The 21,222-nt window shown below is 42.7% G+C and overlaps 1 protein-coding gene across 1 annotated transcript in view; it reads right to left on the bottom strand.

Annotated features, from left to right (window-relative positions):
* Window positions 1–20,400, bottom strand: part of HEPHL1 (hephaestin like 1) — a 35,500-nt gene extending 15,100 nt beyond the window's left edge. The window contains exons 1-8 of the mRNA XM_009983865.2: window positions 20,231–20,400; window positions 9,686–9,930; window positions 8,689–8,901; window positions 6,407–6,586; window positions 5,134–5,388; window positions 3,922–4,090; window positions 3,065–3,204; window positions 2,764–2,895 (exon numbers count right to left, since the gene is read on the bottom strand). Coding sequence (XP_009982167.2) covers window positions 2,764–2,895; window positions 3,065–3,204; window positions 3,922–4,090; window positions 5,134–5,388; window positions 6,407–6,586; window positions 8,689–8,901; window positions 9,686–9,930; window positions 20,231–20,400 — 1,504 coding nt within the window. The remainder of the gene's footprint in view (window positions 1–2,763; window positions 2,896–3,064; window positions 3,205–3,921; window positions 4,091–5,133; window positions 5,389–6,406; window positions 6,587–8,688; window positions 8,902–9,685; window positions 9,931–20,230) is intronic.
* Between the last annotated feature and the right edge of the window lie 822 nt (window positions 20,401–21,222).

Consider the following 21,222-nt stretch of genomic DNA (forward strand, 5'->3'; position numbering starts at 1 on the left):
TTGAGAAGCATCAAGGTTATGGGAAGGTTTTGTCTTCCTGAATACAAACGTTAGCTGGGAGTCAGACGTAGCTACTGATTTCTGTGGACAAACTCCCCCTTGCAGCCACTGCTCAAGCACCATCCCATGGTCTGGACACTTACGCCATGGGGATATGTCACGAGAGTCCTGTGCCATGGCAACAACCAAGCCTGTTCCCCGCAGAACAAGTTTAGTTGCTTCACCCAGACACCTTTGATGCTATCTGCATTATCTAGATTCAATCAGACAAGACATGCAGAACTCATCCTTGTGCTTAAATGGGGCTTACCGGCCCTACCGTGAGATTCATCTGCTGCACAAATGCAGACAGACACACACAGACTCACACAGACTCCAGCTTTTCATTAGGCACCAACAAAGCAATTACACCAGCGAGCGGAGCTGCAGCTGTGGCTCTTTAGAAATTCAAAACAAATCTGATCCTGGTAATTGTTTCTTTTTGATTTTGTAGCAATGCACAGGAACCTCTGTCAGAGTCTCCAGAGAGCAGTTGCTATTACTTTTTTTGGAAGCTACTTTTAAAGGATTTGGGCCATTGTCTGCTGCTGTGCACAGGGTGGATGTAGCACCACGCATGTAATTTAGCCACTGTAAAAGAGTGTTGGTATCCACTCAGAGAGGACTTAAAAAAGAAGGGACTTGAAAGGAAGGTTGGGAAAAGGGGCCAGTCCTGCACCCTTTGTAGAAAAAAAGTGCTAAGTAACCTTTCTGGTCTTTGTTATGAGGCAGATCAAATCAGAGATTTTGTTTAACACTTAGGCATCCATTGACTGGATTTTCTCAGTGCAGTCAGATGTGTCTGGCAGCAGCAGATTGCACTGATCTAATACTCCTCTCTAATACTCCAAGAGAATCCTCTTGAAAACTTAGATGCGAGAGAAAATAGCAGTGTTATGCAGTATATGAACATATACTATTTGCCACAAAGTGCAACACAAAGTAGAGTACTGTTCAACAATAGCTGATACTACTGGATTCGTCCTGCAGCAGTGCTCAATAAGGAGAACATTGATTTGAAGTTAAAGACCCTCTGAGATTTGACGTGTCAAATGCAACATGGAAGAGTATTTCCTGAGAGCACAATTGAAAAAAGATATCTGCAGACATCTGTAGATGTCTGTAGGTATGGTTATATACAGTATTTTCACATAAATAAGCTGCACTCAGACAATGCACAGCCTTTGAAAAGTCATTTACCTTCAGTGTAAACCTACAGCCCCTATAGGTCCCCTACCTGTACACATTTGTAGATATATATGATAGAAACCCAAGACACAAGAGTTACAAGGAGAGAAGCACCAGCAGAAAGATTGTTGATGGATTTGGAGTGAGATTCCTCTCCAAAGACCCAGCAGTGTGCAGCACTGCTGCTGAATTATAGGGTTTGGTTTGATTTTGCTCCATAGCAAAGCGTGCAAAGCTGATGGGTGTTATTACTGAGGAGCATTGAATGAAAGCACAACAGGACTGTGGGCAGAGGGAAGCTGCATTTCCATCGGGGAACTACATCTGACTACAGATGTCATTAGGATTTATGCAGATAACTTCAGGGCTGAACTCAAACCAGGTGTTTCATGATGCATTGGGGCCTGCTGGCAAATTTGTGGTGTTGCAAGGTCAGCAACTAGAGACAACAGAATTTAATAAATTCTTTTGTATTGATTTTATTGTATGATGATACGAGTTTTACATGTTGACCTAATTCTCTTATCACAGATCTCTAAAGAGGGATTATGTCCTGTGAGTTTCTTTCAGATGTATTGTGGTGGAAACAAAGCAACTCAGACAACAAGAAACCTACCTTTATTTTCAGTGCTGCAGATGCAGCAAATACTTTTCCAGAGGCCACAATATTATCTCTGTAGGCACTATGGATGAGATTCAGCTCGCCTTACTTGAGCCATCCAAAGCTAAGTCCCTAACTAAAACTCCAGGCTTCTTCTGTAATTGATGGAGAAAGAAACACATCTCCAGAGGGTGACCTACTCCCTCATAAAATACATGTTCAAAGTAAGTGGGACTTCTCACCCTCTGAAGGGTTTGTTTCTTGTCACTAACTGGAAAAGGTGCCTACCAATTAAACACGACATTTAACATTTAATGGTTAAACTTACGTGATAAAGATCCTGTTCTTGCATAAAATGAGAGGAAGCTATTGGTAAATGTTCCATTTCAGCGTTCTCGTATTTATGAGGATTAATAAGGATTATTGCTGCTTCACATTCCAGGTCAATCAGATAAAAGCGGCCTCCAACACTGACTATCCTGACAGTGAAGCAAAGGCAATATCTGACCTGGATTAGAGAATCAGGAGTGAAGCAACCCAGACAATGTGATTAGCTATATGCAAAGACTCAGCAGGGGCATCATGCCAGATCCTAAGCTTCACACTTCTGGAGCACGTCCAGAGGAGACCCACTGACAGCAGTTAAGCAATATTAGATTAGAACTAGTACAAATGGGATTGTGCTTGTGACTTCTGCTCAACATGGACCTCAGCTAGTTTTAGACATGTTGTCTAGCACATGTCCAAAGGGAAGAACCAGTACATTGCCAGACAAAGGAGCCCCATGGGCTGTGACACGTAGGGTAAGTACAAATTAATCAAATCACCCCTCTGTGCCTTTGTATCCACAAAAAGGGCAAACCTGCAGAGCAACAGAAGATCTTTAGGCTCAGGTATTGTGGATGTGATGACACAGCAGTACAGTCAAAACTCACCATCTAAGTAGGGAGCGCCTTCTGACAGCTTGCTGAAGCTTACGCCATGAGCCATAATGCTATAACTTCTTTTGGCTTTGTTGGCAAAAGTAACTAGCACTGTGTCTCCCACTTCAGCTTTTATAACGGGGCCTTAAAAAAAAGAGTGAAGGAAGATATTAGAAGAATGATCCTCTAACATGTTTCCGTCTAAACGAGAGAGGGCTGACTGGCAGCTGCGTGCACAAAATTTCCCTCTGGATCCAAGTGGATCTGCATTCAAACCCGATGTAATGACAGGAGGGGAACATATTCACTGTACCAAGTATTCCCAGGTGCTTCATGTCCTCTGACCGAATCTTCTTCTTACTGAACGTTGCATCAGTATATTCCACATAGTGAACTTTCCAGTATTGCCCTCCTATTCTATCAGTCCCTTGTGTGAAAAATATTGCAGAGTCACTGTGGAGTTAACAATCAGACTGGTTAAAAAATTGCAGGTTCAGGTAGAACCCTTCATTTTGGACAAAGTCATTACTCCAGACACAGGAGAAATGACCCTCCAAGTTACTAGTTTGCATACACTTTCCTAGCAATTGAAGGGAGATATTACTGGTCTGAATTATAGTTATAAATTAGATAACAAATGGGCATTGCTTGTGCATTAGACTTTGATGTGTTTAACCTCAATTTACGTAGGGAGACATCTGTGTCAACTTACCTCTGACTACCTTAGGGCAAGGCCTGTGCCATTACCTGTGCACGATGTGTCTCTAATTCTTGTTAGCTTTCCTGGGAGATATTGTAATACAATTCATCTTCACCAGTAATAACAAAGGGAAAAAATCTACCATTATGCCACCTCTGAGATACACCAATTGTAAGTGTGAAAGCTGTCTGAGGAGTCTCGACATAGGGTCATTAACTCTGTTGAACTTTGCCTACCTCACCAGGGCTCACTTTCTCCGTGGACTTAATGGAGGAAGATAAGTGCTTCCAGAAGGCAACTCCGAGCACCGCAGTTATGAATCTAACTTTCTGACAAGGTTGTTCAAATCCACTCCTCCCTGCCCCTTTCAGTTAAAATTAATAACAGTGCAGGACCTAGCCCTGGTGAATCACTGAGGAAGTCTCACTCACTGAAATTAAAGCACGACAGGAGAGGACAAGAAAGCTTACCTGCCAGTGGCGTTTAAACCCTGCCCAGTGAATTTATCATAACCATCAGGTCCATAATTCCAGATCACTTCTTCAGCAGCGATATAATATCTTCTCTTGCGACTGAATGGTGAAGGCTGAGACAGGTTTTTTTTGCAGAACTGAACATCATATAGTGCCTCCATGCCACCTGGGAGGAGAAAGAGTCTGGAGACAGTCCTTGGCCACCTGTGGAGCCAGCAATGCCAGGGATACAAACGCATATTCAAAACTCTCTAGGAGCTACACAGATTGGAAACAATTACTAGGGTAAACTTCTGGTTTTAAAGACTTCCTCTGCCTACACTGGGCCAGATGCTAGCAGAATTCTCTTGCAAGGTGATGCTTCATGCCGCAGGTGAAACCCACTGACATCAATGACACTCTTTAGTGGGCTTATTTACTCAATTCCTTAATCTGAGTGAGGATAGGAGAATGATTTTGGATGTCAGAGTGCCTCCTGAAGTGTGCAAAATGGCATAACCTGCCTTTGACTTTCATTGAAATAGAGGCTGGTTATTACGACACTGAAGATATTTGTTGCTTGCCAGAATCAAGTTTGGTTTGCCTGATGCAAATCCCACTGAAATCAACGTGCTAGTTCTGAAAAGAAAAAATTCTCCCAACTTGTCTCAGCTATGGTAGTTGTACATAGCCTGCTGTCATGAGACCTAGTTTATGATACATACTTTTGGGCTCTCACACAGCACAAATATCACAACATCACCATCAAATTCCTTCACGTGAAGGTTTCTGAAAACACTGCCAATTTTTGTCCAATTTCTGTAAAGGAAAAAGCTATGAAGTGTTCAGCTGGCATGATTTATCTTTATGTGTAAGTATTTATCTACAACAAAAAGTGATGGTGAAGGCTCCTCTCATTGCTCATCAAAATCTCCAGTTTACACAGAAAGCATGGTGTCAGCACTGCGTCTAGCAAGCTTTCCTTATATGAATTACACAGCTAAGTCATCCGTACTAGCTGAAGGTTTGGCCCAACAGGTATAATTTCCACTGGTGACTAAACTCATATTCATGATGTTTATCTGGTGAAATAGTTCCAAAGTGTTCAGTTAGTCTCAAAACAAGTGCCAAATCCTAAGCAGGATCCCCTCAATATATCTCTCAGTTTTTTTATCCAGGCATAACAGACTGGAACTTCTGAAAGGATCAGGGAGATCTATAGCAGCATACCTCGTAAGTGCTCGTTAACCTGGCACGTTATCAGCCACCTCCCTGGGTTTCCAGGAGTCATGTCCGCTGTGATGAACGTTGCTGGGAACAGACCGACGACATCTGCCCTCTGCTCTCTGTTAGTGAACGTGTGGCCGTAGAAATACGCGGCGTGGATATCTATCTCGTTTCCCATGCCAATCAAGTGCCAGGACATGGAAGTGTCAGCACACATCTCCAAGCCAGGGAGATTGCCATAAATATAACCATTAATAGCTAAAAACAAAAGTATGAGACTTTATGAGAGGTGAAAGAGAAGTGCCAAGTGCCTCTGACCCCATTTCTAAGGATGATACTTTCCTGGCCCAGAAAAGAAACTACCTAAATGTCCACACTGAATAAGGCCCTCATAGGCTCCTTGATGAAGAGTAACGTTTTGACCATACAGCTTACAGCTCTGGATGATCAAATGGCCCAAATTCCCTGGTTGGGTCTGTGAAATACTTCCTGGGTGATACCAAGATGTTGCAAAGGCCAAGTCATCACCAAAAAGGTCTGACAATGATGTTAACTTGTTCTGCAGCTATTTAGCATGTCTGAAATCTATTTCCTCTTATTCTGAGTCATAAATATACCATTATATGCCAGGCTTAAGCAATTTAGATTTGGAAATTATGGTATCAGTCAAATCAGTCTAGTCAACTCTCTCTCTTTGGCTTCCATGCCTGAGAATGTATTAGGACACTAGGAGATCAAGACTCATATTTTGCGAAATATTTTAGCTCCTAGGCTCCATGGAACAACCAAAATACAGAGAAATATCTGGATTTAACTTCTTCCATCAGATGTCCAAATGGCACAAAGCACCGTTGGCCAATGGACTCTGAAGGGCAGGAGTGGTTGTACCAGCCATCCCACCATCCGTAAGGCCCTTTGAGAAATGCTGGACTCTTCCAATACACACATCTCAAAGTGCTCTGCAGTTTGCTTTTTTCTTTTCACAGCTGGTCAAACAGTCAGTAAATGGCTTAAATCTGTTGCCTAAGATAAAATGCTGAACAAATGACAGCATTTGTTCAGAGCTGGGCATGAAAATCAAATCTCTTTTCTGCGAACCAGTGTGTTGTGCTGTGTTCAGGGAGAGGCTTTTTATCATCACAGTGCTTGTACATCCTGACCCATTCCTTGCTGACACAGGTAAAGGACAGACATCACAAGGGACAGAAAGTCCTGCTGCAATAAGAAAAGCCTGGTCACTGCTGTAGGTCACCATTTGATCAAGAGTCCTGCTCACCATGCATTCGGTTGCTGGTCTGGAAACCTTCATCCTCTTTGTCAACTGTGGCTGGTTCTAAGCAGAAAGAGTTTATATTCTCATCGAGGTACCAGCTGAGGTTTTCATCTACAATGCTAAACATCAGGGCAAAAGCATTAGCAGCACCAGTCCCTTCTATTGAAGTCTCATCTGCAGTTCCTAAATTGCAAACGAAAAGGAAAGTGATAAAAAGAGCCTTGGAGGGGGTTGAATTTAAAAGTGACAATAACTTTGGAGCACTTCAGTAAATACAGTGCTTTGTCTGTGATCTGTAGGGCAGGATGAATCTCATCTAATTTTGCTCTTCTAAGACATCTTGACCCCCCTCCAACAGCCTTTGAACAGATGAGTGCCTCCAGAAGGCAGCTCATCTCGTCTAAGCCAGGCTGATATTTCAAGATCTATTTGTTTTGGCATAAGCACAAGCACCTACCAATATCTGTGCTTTCATTTTCCCCTTCTTTGGCCCACTGCACCCAAGCCTGCCCTTTAGCCAGTGTTAGCATCTGTGTGCCTACATAGTGAGCCAGGTCATGGGTCTGATCCAGCCAGAAACCAATGACTTTTTTTTTGACCGGGAATTAAGGAGAGGTGAGTGCCTGCCTTTCTGTTGCATTGAAGCGACTGGTGAACCATACCCTCAGCATGGCTGTCTAAATGTGGTTCACTCTCCACAGACTAACGAGGAAGTGTTGACAATCATCTAGGACTAGACACTTAAGTTTAAAAGACTGAAGGCAGGACAAATATAATCTATTTAAGCTAAATTCAGTGTCATTATCTGAGTGATAATGGCTTTAAACTGAAGAAGGGCAGATTTAGATTAGATATAAGGAAGAAATTTTTCGCTCAGAGGATGGTGAGGCAGTGGAACAGGTTGCCCAGAGAAGTTGTAGATGCCCCATCCCTGGAAGTGTTCAAGGCCAGGTTGGATGAGGCTTTGGGCAACCTGGTGTAGTGGAGGGTTTCCCTGTCCATGGCGGGGGGGTTGGAACTAGATGATCTTTGAGGTCCCTTCCAACCCAAACCGTTCTATGATTCTATGATCAGCTGGGAAAAATCTGAGACTATAGGAGTGGCGATACTGAGTAGTCTATTATTAACCATTGGCGGGTTTAGACTTCACCTAGTCGTCCAGCCTAACTCTGAACCCATAAAACCTTTGCTTCACCTGTCTCCTACGAGAGGGAGCCTCAGAGCCTCGCTGTAAGGAGCCACCCACCACCGTTGGACAAAGGACTACAGCAGTAGCATCATGCAGATATCCACCTTGATGAATTCAAGACCAAGCATGCCGATAACCTGGCCTTTCAGGCTAGGATTGTTTTGGATGTGCTGTCTCCTAGCTTCATGTGTTATTGCACAGTTATTGGCTCAGTTTCACATATTCAGGCAGTTCTGCAGATTTCAAAGACTCTCCGGGAGAAAAGTCTGAGATATTTTAATTGTGCGAGTTAAGATGGAGATCAGGCCAATCCTTTCCACGTTGAAATCTTTCTCTTCATATATAAAACCTGCTTCACTTACATGCTTTGTATAAAAAAACAGGGCTGATTTTGTACTGCAGGAGGTATTGGAAAGAGGTGGCAGAGTTACCCGTGCCCAGGAGGAGAGGGAGCGACGGCTCAGTTGATAGAGGGAAGAGGGCTGGTAAATGGTCCCTGACAGCTCCAGCACAAAATTAGCAAGCTGTAAAGTACACGGGACAGGCTGTCACCTCAGTTCTTCGCCGCACATCCCCATATGGTTGTGATACACAACTTGTGAGCAAAAATAAATACATGATTCAGGTTGTGATACGCAACTTGTGAGCAAAAATAAATATATAATCCACATGGGGAAAAAATCACAAAGAATATTGGAGTTTCAAATATGTAAATGCCAATGCCGAAGTCACCCGCCCAGCCCTAATTTAATTTCCTGGGCAATGAGTCCTTCGCTTGTCCTGAAACGATCCCAGTTTGGGAACATTTATTTTTGGTCTCGGCCACGACTGGCTGGCCACAGAGAATGCTGCAGTCCCTCCACCAGCCGAGGCAAATCTCTTGTGAAGCCAAAGGGGAGCAGGAAGAGGGTTGTCCCAGAGCTACAATACCTACCCTGGGATGCTCCTGGAATGGCCCAGCTATTCCTTGCCCCTTTTTATGGGCTATGTAGGGATAGACTCTAGACCATCATGTTTATACCTGTAAGCAAAAATGACTGTTAAGATGCCAAGCTTGGCAGAGGGGCTTGCTTTATCAGTGTTTCTAGCTCAGTACCTTTTTTACAAACCAGCAGTGGCCCAATTAAACCAGATGAAATATCTCTTGGTGTGTCAATGTGAGAATGGTAAATCCAAGTCAAGCAGTTTGAGTCTGCCAAAGTTGGAGAATAATCTTTCCTTACTGGCCATGTGTACGTGTAATTTCCACCGGGAACAACAAAGTCGTCCTCTTTGCTTTTACCGCTGGTTCCATCAGGGTAAAGTGCTCCTAATATATTAAAAGGAAAAAGGAAGCTTTTAGCCACCCCTTAACTGTTTTCCTTAAATAAATATGTGATTTCTTCTATTTTATTGCAGATTTCTAAAATAATAACAGCACTCACAAACACAGAATCACTGAGCAATTCTGAAAAAACTCAGAAGCTCTAGTAAAACAGTCAAAAAAATTTTGAGAGTTAAAATCCATTATTTATCAGTAGACAGATCTCTAAAAATGCATTAACAGGCTCTAATTTTTCCTTGGCTCTTTACTCTCATCAGTCATTTACACATTTTGTCAGCTAATGTTGTGTATCTTCTCACAGAAAACTGAACAAAGTAATGAAATTAGTCCATGCAGTTCTCTAACCAAAATACATATGCATAGGTTTGGGCATCTGAAAATTAGTCATGCCTATTATAACCCTATAGAGAGGAAAACATTTACTTACAAGATCTCCATCCATTCAAACAGGCTAGAAGTAGAAGGAAGGAGGGAAGATGCCTTATATATATATATATATAAGATGACTTGTAATTCAGGAAAATAATTCAGGAAAAAAAGACCCACCTAACCTGTTTCAGTACTGGATTCATCCCAGGTGTGGAAAGTTTGTGGCAAAAAGGCTGTTTCTGTTTTTAGTCATCAGCTGCAATTACTGATGAGTTTATGAGAGGGTGATCTAAAGTCCTCTGATGTCAATGACCAGAATAATAAATACTTGGACAAACTTTTAGCCATGATATTGGCTACTCCAGGGGAAAAGGAGAGGAAAAGGCAAACCAGCTTGTACCTTCAGACTCCTTGTCATAGAAGACGCCGTGTGGATGCACAGAGTATGGGCGAGAAGCAAAGTTTTTTAGATGGACGATGAAGACATCCTCTTCTTCTGCCTTCAGGACTGGCCCGAGGAACCCCAGCCAGGCTGCTTTAGGGATCTCCTGAGAGTAAGTGTCATCTGTATATTGCCTAAATACAGCCTTTTTGTACACACGTCCTATCCGGTTGGCTCCTCTTGTTGCATACACGCTTGCAAACCTAGTGTTGGGAAGGGAAAATAATTTAGAGACAAAAAAACATCAAATAACTGGTGCTTGCACTGCAAGTGTATAGTTCCCTGGGACATATCACATAGCTGGTGGAATAAAAGCTGAGGAGTAAACCTGGACAGCACTTGCAGGGTCCAAGCCCTTTTCTGTACAATAACAGCCATGCTACTGGTAGGTCTGGTCTTTAGCACAGCTACTGCAAGTCTTCACTTGACGACCAACTACTCAGGCCTTTCTGTACAGTTTTAGTAGCTTCTCCCTCTTTTAAAGGTTTGAAACCTCACATGTAAAAGCATGACTGTTCAGAAGGAAAAGGAAACCAAATTAAGTTTTTTTTCAAAAGTCAATAAAAGTGATTCTAGTCAACTAGTTTGACACCTCAAAAGAGAAGCACGGATTTTTTTTTTTCATGAAATGTGTCATTTCTACATTCCAGCGCCTATGTTTATAGCAACTTCAAGTGATGGAGAAACTACCATATGGTCAGTGGTTGACATACTATTGCTATTAAATACCTGTTCTCTTCGAATCCTGAATTGCATTTGTAGTCTAATGTCATGTAGCTCCACACTCCAACCACTGGTTCCCATCAAGCCCTCTCTCAGATCAAAGAAGCCACCTACCACGAAGAGCTGCTTTTCTATGCAGGCACTTGCATAAGTTTTAATTAATTGACTAAATTGCGTCCTACTCTTCTTCTCGACAAACCAAGTACACTGACATTCTTTATGCCACAAATCTTTCCCGAAGTTCTTTTCTGAAAGCATTTCAATATTTCTCTTTTGAAGTCTGAAGACAACAACTTCACAAAATAAGCATGTAATATTCCAGCTAAAGCCAGAGGTGCTCCCAGTCAATATTTCTTGCACAACTGGGAATTAGTTTTGCCCTTTTAACTATAACATCATACTGGCAACCTGTGTTCATGTAATCTGTTACCATAAAAAAGGTTTTTTACCTCTCTTCACGTTGTATGAGACAAGTATGGGAGACATTCTTCATCCCTAATATCCCACACAAATAGGGTAGAAATTAAGCCCTTTGCTACATAACCAGCAGTGGACTCTATGACCAATTCACCATAGTTGACTGCCCCATAAGATATGGCATCCCCTGAAGATATTTTGAACTTTCATGTTTCCTAACAAATGCATAAAAAAGCTGAGCTAAATTTTGTTGAAGTGTCACTGGCAGAAATACAGCAATTTCATATTTATAGTGAGTTTTTGTGACTGGCCAGCTCATCTGCTTGAACTTATTTTGTTTAGGTGCTTTTGTGCAGTGCCAGCAACCTAAGTGTTGGATGTCACATGAGTCAAAAGGCTTGATTTCCTGTAATTTCTTCACCATAAGATCCACTGCTCCCTCTTTTCAAGTCATCTCTGCTTGACACTGTAACTCACAACATCCCCTCTCTGTGGTCATTATACCTCCATGGTCACTGTCTAAACCAGATCCCTGAAGCAATTCAGATATAAAAGCCTCCAAAAAAAAAAAAGATTTTTCATTTGAAAAATACGCTTTATAACAAGCTGTTGTTATATTTTGAGAGCTATTTGGACATAAATTAAAACGTTGCCAATGATACTGCTGTAGCAGAAACAGTTGGCTAGGATGGAGGGGAAGGCACAGAAGCTTCTCAGTCTGCTTCTTCATAGAGTAACATATGTCAGATAAATACACTCCAAAAGCGTGGTTAAGGAACAAGTTGCCAAGAAGTCTGGATTTTCAGTGAATTAACAAGTCTGCTGTAACTGCCTGTGTGCATAGCAAGACCTGGCAAGTAGACCACACTCACCGAGGAGAAGATAGCTTCCACCGCCATCAGGGAAAAGCTGCTACAAGAGCCCTTACCACAGAGCAGCAGGTGGTGTCAGTAGCAGTACAGTGTAAATGCACACGCTTCCTTACCTCATGGCAATGTATTCATGTGGCTATGCCCTAATTCGAATTATAAATTAATTTTTAAAAGGATTTACAAGAAATCGTCTCTAGAAAAAAATTAAATAGATTTTTTTCAGAAAGTACTTATTTTCAGGAGATATTTTCCAGCATAATTTTTTGTATTTTCATCAGCCTTCTTATTTCTGCTGGGATAGAGTTAATTTTCTGCTTAGTAGCTAGAGTAGCACTGTATATGAAATTTGATACGAGAATAATGTTGATGATATACTGATGGTTTTAGTTGTTGCTAAGAAATCAAGGACTTTTCAACTTTCCATGCTTTGCTAGTGTGCAGGTGCACAAGAAGCTGGGAGGGCACATAGCCAGAGCAACTCACCCAAAGTGGCCAATGGAGTATTCTATACCACATAATGTCATGCTCAGCATATAAAGCTGGGGGAAGAAGAAGGAAGCGGGAGACTTTTGGAGTGATGGTGTTTGTCTTCCTAAGTAACCATTACATGTGATGGAGCTCTGCTTTGCTGGAGATGGCTGAACACCTGCCTGCCAGTGGGAAGTGATGAAGGAATTCCTTGTTTTGCTTTGCTCTACCTATTAAACTCTCTTTATCTCAAACCACAAGTTTTCTCACTTTTACCCTTCTAATCCTCTCCCCCATCCCACTGTGAGGGGAGTGAGCGAGTGGCTGTGTGAGGCTTGTGTTCTGGCTGGGGTTAAACCACGACAATCAGCTACCCAATATTTTAAATATGGTGCTGCCGTGGCACCGTGCTTTCCCCATGTTGACAGTGCCCTTATGCCCTTGGCCTTCTGGCCAGCCAGCATTGCACACTCTCCCATAACTTCACATCCCTGGAATACACTGTTTCTCCTGCAGAAGGAGAACTGTACCCCAGAAAAACGCACTTCTTGATCAGGCTTTGTCAAATGCTTGACTGAGCCTAACTCCTTTAAATTTATAGATCAGTGATCCCAAAATCCAGTTAGGTATTGAAGTTCAAGAAATCAACCTGAAAAAAAACTGTAGGTTTTGGCACCAGAGACTTTCTCCATGCCCAAAGTCGTGCTGTAGCCTCTCTCTTGGCTAGATTTGTGCCTGTCTCCTACTTAAAGCCATTTAGAGTCAGAAAAAGAAGTCTTTTTAGTGCCAGCTTTCTGAAAAGAGACCCATGCAAATCCTCCTCCACTCATTCGGAGCTGCAGAGCCCACTGTTAGCGCAATGGGTATCAGCTGCAGTCAGTCACAACGTTGGTGATGCTCCTCTGTGCAGGGCATCAAGCAACGCAAGAGTCATGGAGCCAGAAAGGAATCACAGCATGAAAGAAGCAACTTGTCCTCTTGGTTCTGGTTAATTATGCATTTTGTTTAGTCATTGTCCAAAAGAAAACAACTGATCAACTCTGAGAGACAAATCCTACATGCCAGTGATGCCCTTGTTGTTGTATTGCAGACTCGGGCTCTTTCACAGCTTCCTTTCCTTCTAGACCCACACTCTCCAAAGAACAGAAGAGTATCTTACTCAAAATTCCCTGATGTTTGGGAGTTCCTTGGAGTGCCGACACTTCAGCCTCACTTCTCTTTCTGTCTGGAATGGGTAAAGGCCAGTTCTCCTACCTGTACATGTATTTTCAGCTTATCTTTTTGGTTACCCTCAGTACCTAAGAACAGAGTACACTGGTTGCTGTGAGTCTCACTCTAAGCTATCCAGGCTGCTCCATTTTGTCCCAGACTTTTGTTTTTGGGTGCCCACCTCAGCCTTCTAAGCAGCCGGTAGCTCAATGCCTCTTTACAAGTGTTGCTGTGCTGCACATTATAGTGCTTAAGTCCTTTGCAGAAAGACTACTCACTCTGGAGCTAATGGTATCAGCCATAGGAAGCTCACAGAAAGGATGCACGGATGTGAGCAGCTTCCTCTCTGCATTTCCAGGAGCATAGGCATGTGGCCACACTGTGTGGCTGATACCTCTATCCCATGCCACAGTGCAGCTAGCGGATATGTCGGAGGGAGTTGACGCAGGCTTAGTGCCATGGGCCCTGCTGCTCCATCAGTGGGACACAGAGGTTTCCCCCTTGTCTCTCTTCTTTCTTTCAGTGAGAGCTTCTTCTCAGTGCTCCATGAAGGCGCTGCTGCCAGTGTCATTTATACCACCCCATCTCCCACCCCGCAGTTCCTTACCAGCCATCTCCAGAGTCCCTCAGAGATTTTCTCAGCTTCAGGGTAGTGTCCTGCTGACCTTTCGTCTCCTGTCTTCGACAACAGTTCTCAAACACCATTCTCTGTCTTCTTTTGATGGTATCTGCTTCCTTGGGAAATACTTCACCTTTTCAGTCACTGAGTTAGACAACCCCTTCAAATGCATCTCCTCTTTCATTCGTTCCCACCCACTGATATTCCAATATGTTATTGTAGCAGTGGCTTCTCCAAATGCAGTAATGGATAAACACATCCATTCCCTGAATTTGCTTTTTCCTCTTTCTTCCAGTGGTCACAATGTGCCTATCCTACTGGGCAACCCCTGCCAAAATGTCTCCTGTCCATCATTTCTCTCTTGTTACAAGAAGAGAAACCTTCTCTCTGCTTCTCCATGCTCCCTTGCTCACTTCAGACTGCTTCATCCTCCTGTTGGCTTTGTGATATCGCTGCCTGAACCTCTTCCATCTTTCTGGTCTCGTGTAGATGTAAGAGCTGCTCTTCTAAATCTTGACTATCTCCCGCCAACTCAGTCGTCAGCCTGAACTTCATGTGCAGAAAGTCATGATGATCAGCCAGTCCCACTTCTTACAGGAAAGAGGAATACTCCATCCTCTGGAGCTGTACCCATACAAGCTTCCTAAACGCCCTCCTTCATCTCCTCCAGTCAGGCGAGGCTTGACGTTATGTGTAGAGGTAAGCAGGCTTGTGAATCAAGGCACAAAAAAATCTCGTTCGGACTAAGAAAACTATGCAAATCCTGCCTTTATGTCTGTGCCTGATTTTATTTTGCCAGTTGACCACTCTCAGCTGTTCTTAAATCCAAGAAAAGTTGGCAACACAAGAGTGAGACAGGGAGTTATTAATAGAGAATTAACTCTAATTCGTTAAAATAAGTATTAAAATAGTTACAGACAGCCATCTCCCTGCCATGATGAGCACCACAACTCTTCCAAACGAGAGAAAGAGTAAAACAAGTGTGTCACGTAGATCCTACTTCAAATAAAGACTAGACAAGCAGATAATCTGCCATCTCAGTGTAGGACCACAAATTAGAGTAAGACCATGAGTTAAGTGTAATTTCTACGTCTATCTCTTTTATCATACAGAAAAAGTATTTTGCTAACATTTTTACCGTGTTTATACTACCTTTGATCTTAAGAAATGGAGCTACAACCTGACAGAGGTTATTTAAAAAAAAAAAACAACCAACCTCAGCTCACATGAGTACTATCTTACAGGGCGCAGTAAGAAATGGAAAGAGCTACACGTTGTACACAGCCAGAGAAATAGCTCCTCAGTAGATTGGAGCCAGATCCCTCGTTGATACAATTTCAAAGCCTGCTGAGTTTGTTTGCCACTGTAATCACTGCTGAAATATCGGCACTTTGAATAACTGCCAGATGTAGAGTCCCAGAATTTCTCCTGTGGTTAACATGTCCAATAGTCACTATACACTCCTGGGTGCAACTGTAGGCAACTTTTCTTACCATCATAGAATTATAGAATCATAGAATGGTTTGGGTTGGAAGGGACCTTAAAGATCATCTGGTTCCAACCCCCCTGCCATGGGCAGGGACACCTTCCACTAGATCGGATTGCTCAAACCCTCATCCAACCTGGCCTTGAACATTTCCAGGGATGGGGCATCCACAACTTCTCTGGGCAACCTGTTCCAGTGCCTCACCACCCTCTGAGTGAAAAATTTCTTCCTTATATCTAATCTAAATCTCCCCTCTTTCAGTTTAAAGCCATTGCCCCTTGTCCAATCACTACATACTCTTGTAAAAAGTCCCTCTCCAGCTTTCTTGTAGGCCCCCTTTAAGTACTGGAAGGCTGCTATAAGATCACCCCGGAGCCTTCTCTTCTCCAGGCTGAACAGCCCCAACTCTATCTTCATAGGAGAGGTGCTTCAGCCCTCGAATCATCAACAATTACCATTGTTCTCCTAAAGTCCCATAGATTTTACAATGACAACCATGTAAACAACTATGTGGTTTTTTTCCCTAAAATCTGTTGGTGGTGAAACCTTCCTTACTCTCTACCCTCTTCATGTATTCTATGGCTCGGTTTATAACTTTTTTTTTTTTCCTCAGAGTTCCTCATTTTTCCTGTGTCTGGAGAAAGCTAGGACAGTGTCCAGGCTGCCCAAATTATTCTAACCCCTGGCTCATGTAACCTGTTCAGGGTAACACTCTGCCAAACCATGACCCCTGTGCTAAGGCCAATGCAATGTCTGTGCTAGAGGGATGGCCAGTGGAGGGGGACCAACTCACATTTGTAGATGATGGCCTCATCACAAAGCATCAAACAACAAATTAAGTTGTGTGTTCTCGAAAGAGAGAGACACAATGTCCTCAAAGGATGTTTTAGGCCTTTTCTGACCTACTCAAGCCATGGAAGAGGTCAATCAAACCCAGAAAATCTTGGATGAAGCTCTGAGGTGTTGTTGGTTAAGAATGGCTGTAATGGTTTCTCTCCTAGAATAAACTTTTGCTCTCCCTGAAGTCAATAACAAAACTCCTGTCAGGCTTCATTAGAGCCAGGATTTTGCTTCGAATGTCCTTTTGATGTTGACCCTTCCCACAATGATCACCTCCGTTGATGCAATTGGGTCATTTGGCTGCATGATGACTCAGCCAATAGTTTAGCATCTGTGACGACAGTTTCACTGCCATTTATCTGGGTGGGATCTCCTCATAGGCAAATTGCACAAACTGTGTTTGATGTTGTGGTAACAAAAAACACCCGTTAGTGTTGGTAGGTGCAAGACTTGGCCCAGATAAATGTAGGGTTGGTGGCCTAAAGAGAAGGGATGAGCTGTTACATAAGGCAAAACTTAATAACATCTACCACCAGCAGAGCAAGATTTAAGTGTCCATCATATAAACAAGTACCAAATTAATTTAAAAGGATTATAAACCAAACTCTAATCCCGAGGGCTGAGCCACAGTAGGGAGGGAAAGGCTGATGTATGTCAAGCCACAACACTTAGGTGTATTTTTTGTCTTGAAAGGCCGTTGCCTATGTGACCATTAAAGGGAGTAGGCAATGTCTGAGCTCACCCTCCTGCTGCAGCAATATCACACCCTAATCCACAAAATCTGCTGCACGTCCAGCAGCACTGACAACACCTTGCGGCCTGTGTGTCCAGTCCACCATGGTTTAATGATGTCAGCTCTTTTACCAGTTATATCAAGTGGCGGGGTCTGCTGAACACTTGCCCAGCTCACCTACACTCAGTGGCCGTAATTTGGATCTGTGATTTCCAAAGTCCTGTGTGCTTCAGAAAATGCCAGCTTAATGTTCAAAGGGAGAACCGAGAGTGAAATGTCTTGGTTTCATTCATAACACTCCAAATTATGAGAATTAGTGGAACAGCTCAAGGCTTCAAGAAGACAAGACAAATGGCAAACAGCCTCATTACTCTCTTTACATACAAAGCACTGATGAACAGCCAGATCCTTGCTCCATGCAAGCAGCAGGCTGGCCCTTGAGCACTGCAGCAACACAGGGCATAATAAAAATCAGAATCCAAGCAGAATAGTTATGTTAACACAGGGCTGAGTTTGGGTTAATTAGCTCTGACGAGAGGCATCCTTTTCAGGTCACGCCCAACCAGGTGCTGATGCAGCTCTAGAGCTCGTGGCTCAGGAGGTGGCTCACTCAGCACCAGCACCAGGGGAACCGAGCACCATAGCCGTGCCTGGTGCCTGAACCAGCTCACCTCATTTCCAGCCCCATGCCTCAGCTACCGAAGTCTCCTTTCTCCTCTTTACTGCTAAAAACTAAAGGCTGGGGAAGGTACTATTGACTTTGGCAGAGCGACATTGAAAATTATCTCTTAAATCTCACCTCTGATCCAGGTAACGTAACGCTTTCCATTACACACTTGGTAATTCAGCATTTTTATTAAGTAGTGAAGACCAAGTGGTTTTGATTATATCTCTGTGAGCTAGCTGGAATCAAAGGGAGCGTTCCTTTATATGTATGCACCGACTCTTTTAAAGATAATTAGTTTGTCTGCAACCTCTTTATCTTCACTTCCCTATCAATAAACCTGAGATAGTGCCCCATTAGATGGGCGCTGTGAGGACGCATCACAGGGTGAGAAGTGCTAGGCTCAGCGAGCCGAAGCACTGCGCTAGCAGAACACAGCTGGCTCAAAATGCAATCCTATCTCCACCTAGGAACTGATCCTTAAACTTTGTTTGTGGAACTATGTTTTTTATAATATCCACAGGAGTCAATTAATTAGCTGAAAAGTAACCCATTAGTATACTGCTTTAAATTCACATTAGAGGTAATCCTAAAGGGCTAAATAGTCAAAATAGCTATTACTGGTTCACTAGTTAGTCCACATGCTTATGCAGACAGACTATTATTCCACAATACAGGACTTTTTTCTAGTTCAACTCAGTACAGTTTGGAAATGGAGTAAACTAGTTACAAGAATCATTTTATTATTCTGCACATAGGGAGTTCATCACAAACAGCTCTCCAGCTTTGAATGTATAGTGTACATTAAAATCCTCTGTGGGTAAACCCTTTGGAATTAATATTCTGTAATTATTACATTACAGCGATGACTGAAGACATAAGCTATCTTCCTTTCCTGTCATGCCATGTAAGAGGCATTACATTTATGTCACAGACTTTAAAGTAAATGTGTCATTTGATGTTCAGGGAGCACAAAGTGCAGAAAAAAAGCTTTAAAGTACAGTTTACATAACAGATTCCAACCCGTCTATGGTATTGGGGTGCATTTACAAGTAGCTGTCCTTCACTTAAAGCTCAACTAATTTTAGTGAGAAGTCTTCCAGTTTAGGGAGTGGAGAAAGTTATGCCCTGCTAAAAAGAGTAGGGAATTGAGAAATTCAAGTGTTTAACATAACTGAAGAATAACCTTTCCAGCAAAGCCTGTTTTCATGGGCTAGAAACAAACCATTACCCTGATTTCTACCTAAAAATGTAACACCTATTGGCTTGGATGTTATCTGGGACCTCTGGTTGCTAAGAGCATAAGCATATATTTATGTTGAAAAATAAAACTCTTTCATGCCTCCTGCTTGTGGCAAAGTAATTTTCTTTATGAAATCCAATTGAGAGTGATTCTGAAATTACTGGCCACTAGAGAAAAGTTCATCATTGCTTAGGATTTCCTGAAAAGTCAGAAAGGACATTTCCATTTCCTACTCTTAGGACACAGTATCCAGCTCCCAGTGTGCCTCCAGGCCTGGTATGGACGTTAGAACCTCCTCACTTGCTCACAGCTCCCACCCCAATCCCAATCCTAGGCTTAGAGGAAGGACTCACACACTATCTCTAGGATGTCAAAGGTATCAATGAAATCTTAAAAATATTCCCATCCATGTTTGAAGCTCACTCTGTAGAGAGGCACCGAGGGTCTGTGTCATCCCCATCCAATGTCCAGGCCAGCTCTCCTGGTGTGGGAGAGACACGTAGCCAACCCAAGAAGTGCGAGGTTGCATGAGAATGGACACCTGTTTTCCACTGACTGATTCATCACAGTGCTTACCTACACACTCTGTTTTCAGCATCGGTGATTGCTGGGACTTCGGTGTGACCATTTGCTGTTGTATATTGAAGCACTTATCTAAATAGATTTCCTAAATGGAGGAAATCCACAGTTGTGTACACCGCAGAGATATATGGACCATCTACTTTTATCTCATTGATAGGTACTATACACATCTGAATTTTGCAATGTCATACCAATCCCTTCAACTTTTATCATCTCACAGGGAGAAAACTTAGAGTCTTTTGCCAGTTAAACAGACTTCTATGTCTTATTGCAAAGAGCTGTGCTTGATTACGGCAAAGTTGAAATTTGCCTTTGGACAACAAGTCCCAGAAATACCTGCATCGCCATGAAACCCACACAGGGGAGTTTGAGGCCACTACCTGAGCCGTTTTTGACGAACATCAGTTCCATAACATCGCCTTCAAATACACACTAACTATCCCCTTGCTTAATGAACCACGATGGAAGAGAAGTCTACAAAACTTTATTCTTGCCTTGAAGCTGAAATCCTGCCTATGACAACATCATCAGAAGAAAAATAAGAAAAAGGCCATCCTCAGTCATTTACAACACTAACCACGTCAGTCAATTTTCTTTGGAGTTGTCCATATGTCTCGATACATTTATCAGAGCCCCCAGTGACTTACTTGTCCTCTAAGAGGTTTTGTCCTGTGATCAGATTTTTTCCAGATGGTGCATAGTCCCAGTTCTCTTCCACAATCCCGAGGTAATAGGTTCTGGTCTTTGCTTCCACCACTGCAAAAAGCCAGAGGAATCCAAGAGCTCGAAGGCAGTCACCAAGCTGCGCGGGAGGCATTTGTAGTTGTGATTGTGAGGCTGGCAGCGGGCAGGCAGCAGCAGGATGCACCACAGAGAGTTCACCCCTCCCTCCCTCCCAGCTCTCAACAAGTTATAAATAAGGAATGGATAGAGCAAAGCTCCTCCTTTTTAGCAGGTTAGGACTGGGATAGGTAGAAAACCTGGCTACGCAGAGCAGGGCTAGGGAGGAGGTTGCTGTCATGGTAGGACCTATGCCAATCCTTTGGTGAATACATAAATTGCTCACTTACCTGTCCAGGCTAGAGCCAGCTGGTGCTTTTTCAGAAGTTCAGATACTTTTTTTGTCCTCCATTTTCCAGACCAGATAGTACGGCATATTGAGGAAGGGAGTTTGGGGATGTTCTTGCCATCCCTGTCAAAACTCTATTTTTTAATTTTTATTTTAACTCCTTTATCATGTCTGATATTTTTAAAGCTAGCATCTTGTAGTCTTCATTGGGTTTTCTCAATAACATGACACTGGGTTATAATCCAGCATTATCAGAGAGAGAGAAGAATTTGCCAGTACCTCTCCAATTTCAAGGAGTTTCTGACCCATTTGTTAAGATTGCAAGTGATCTAACTATATTCACTTTTAGAGTGCACCAAATGAGGCCCTTTTTTACAAACATTTCAGAAATAAAGCCCTTGCATAGTTTTTCCATTTGGACACCTAAGAATTGAGACACATAAAGATTACCCTTTTATTAACCTTGGTAATTAACGTGCCCACGTAGCTCTCTAGAAAATCAGTCCCTCCCTTTATAGCTTAACTTCCTCTAAGAGGACATCTTTATTGCCTTCTTGGCAAAGCAAAGTG

The sequence above is a fragment of the Tauraco erythrolophus genome, chromosome 1 (assembly GCF_009769465.1).
Source record: "Tauraco erythrolophus isolate bTauEry1 chromosome 1, bTauEry1.pri, whole genome shotgun sequence".
In the NCBI taxonomy this organism is placed as follows: Eukaryota; Metazoa; Chordata; class Aves; order Musophagiformes; family Musophagidae; genus Tauraco; species Tauraco erythrolophus.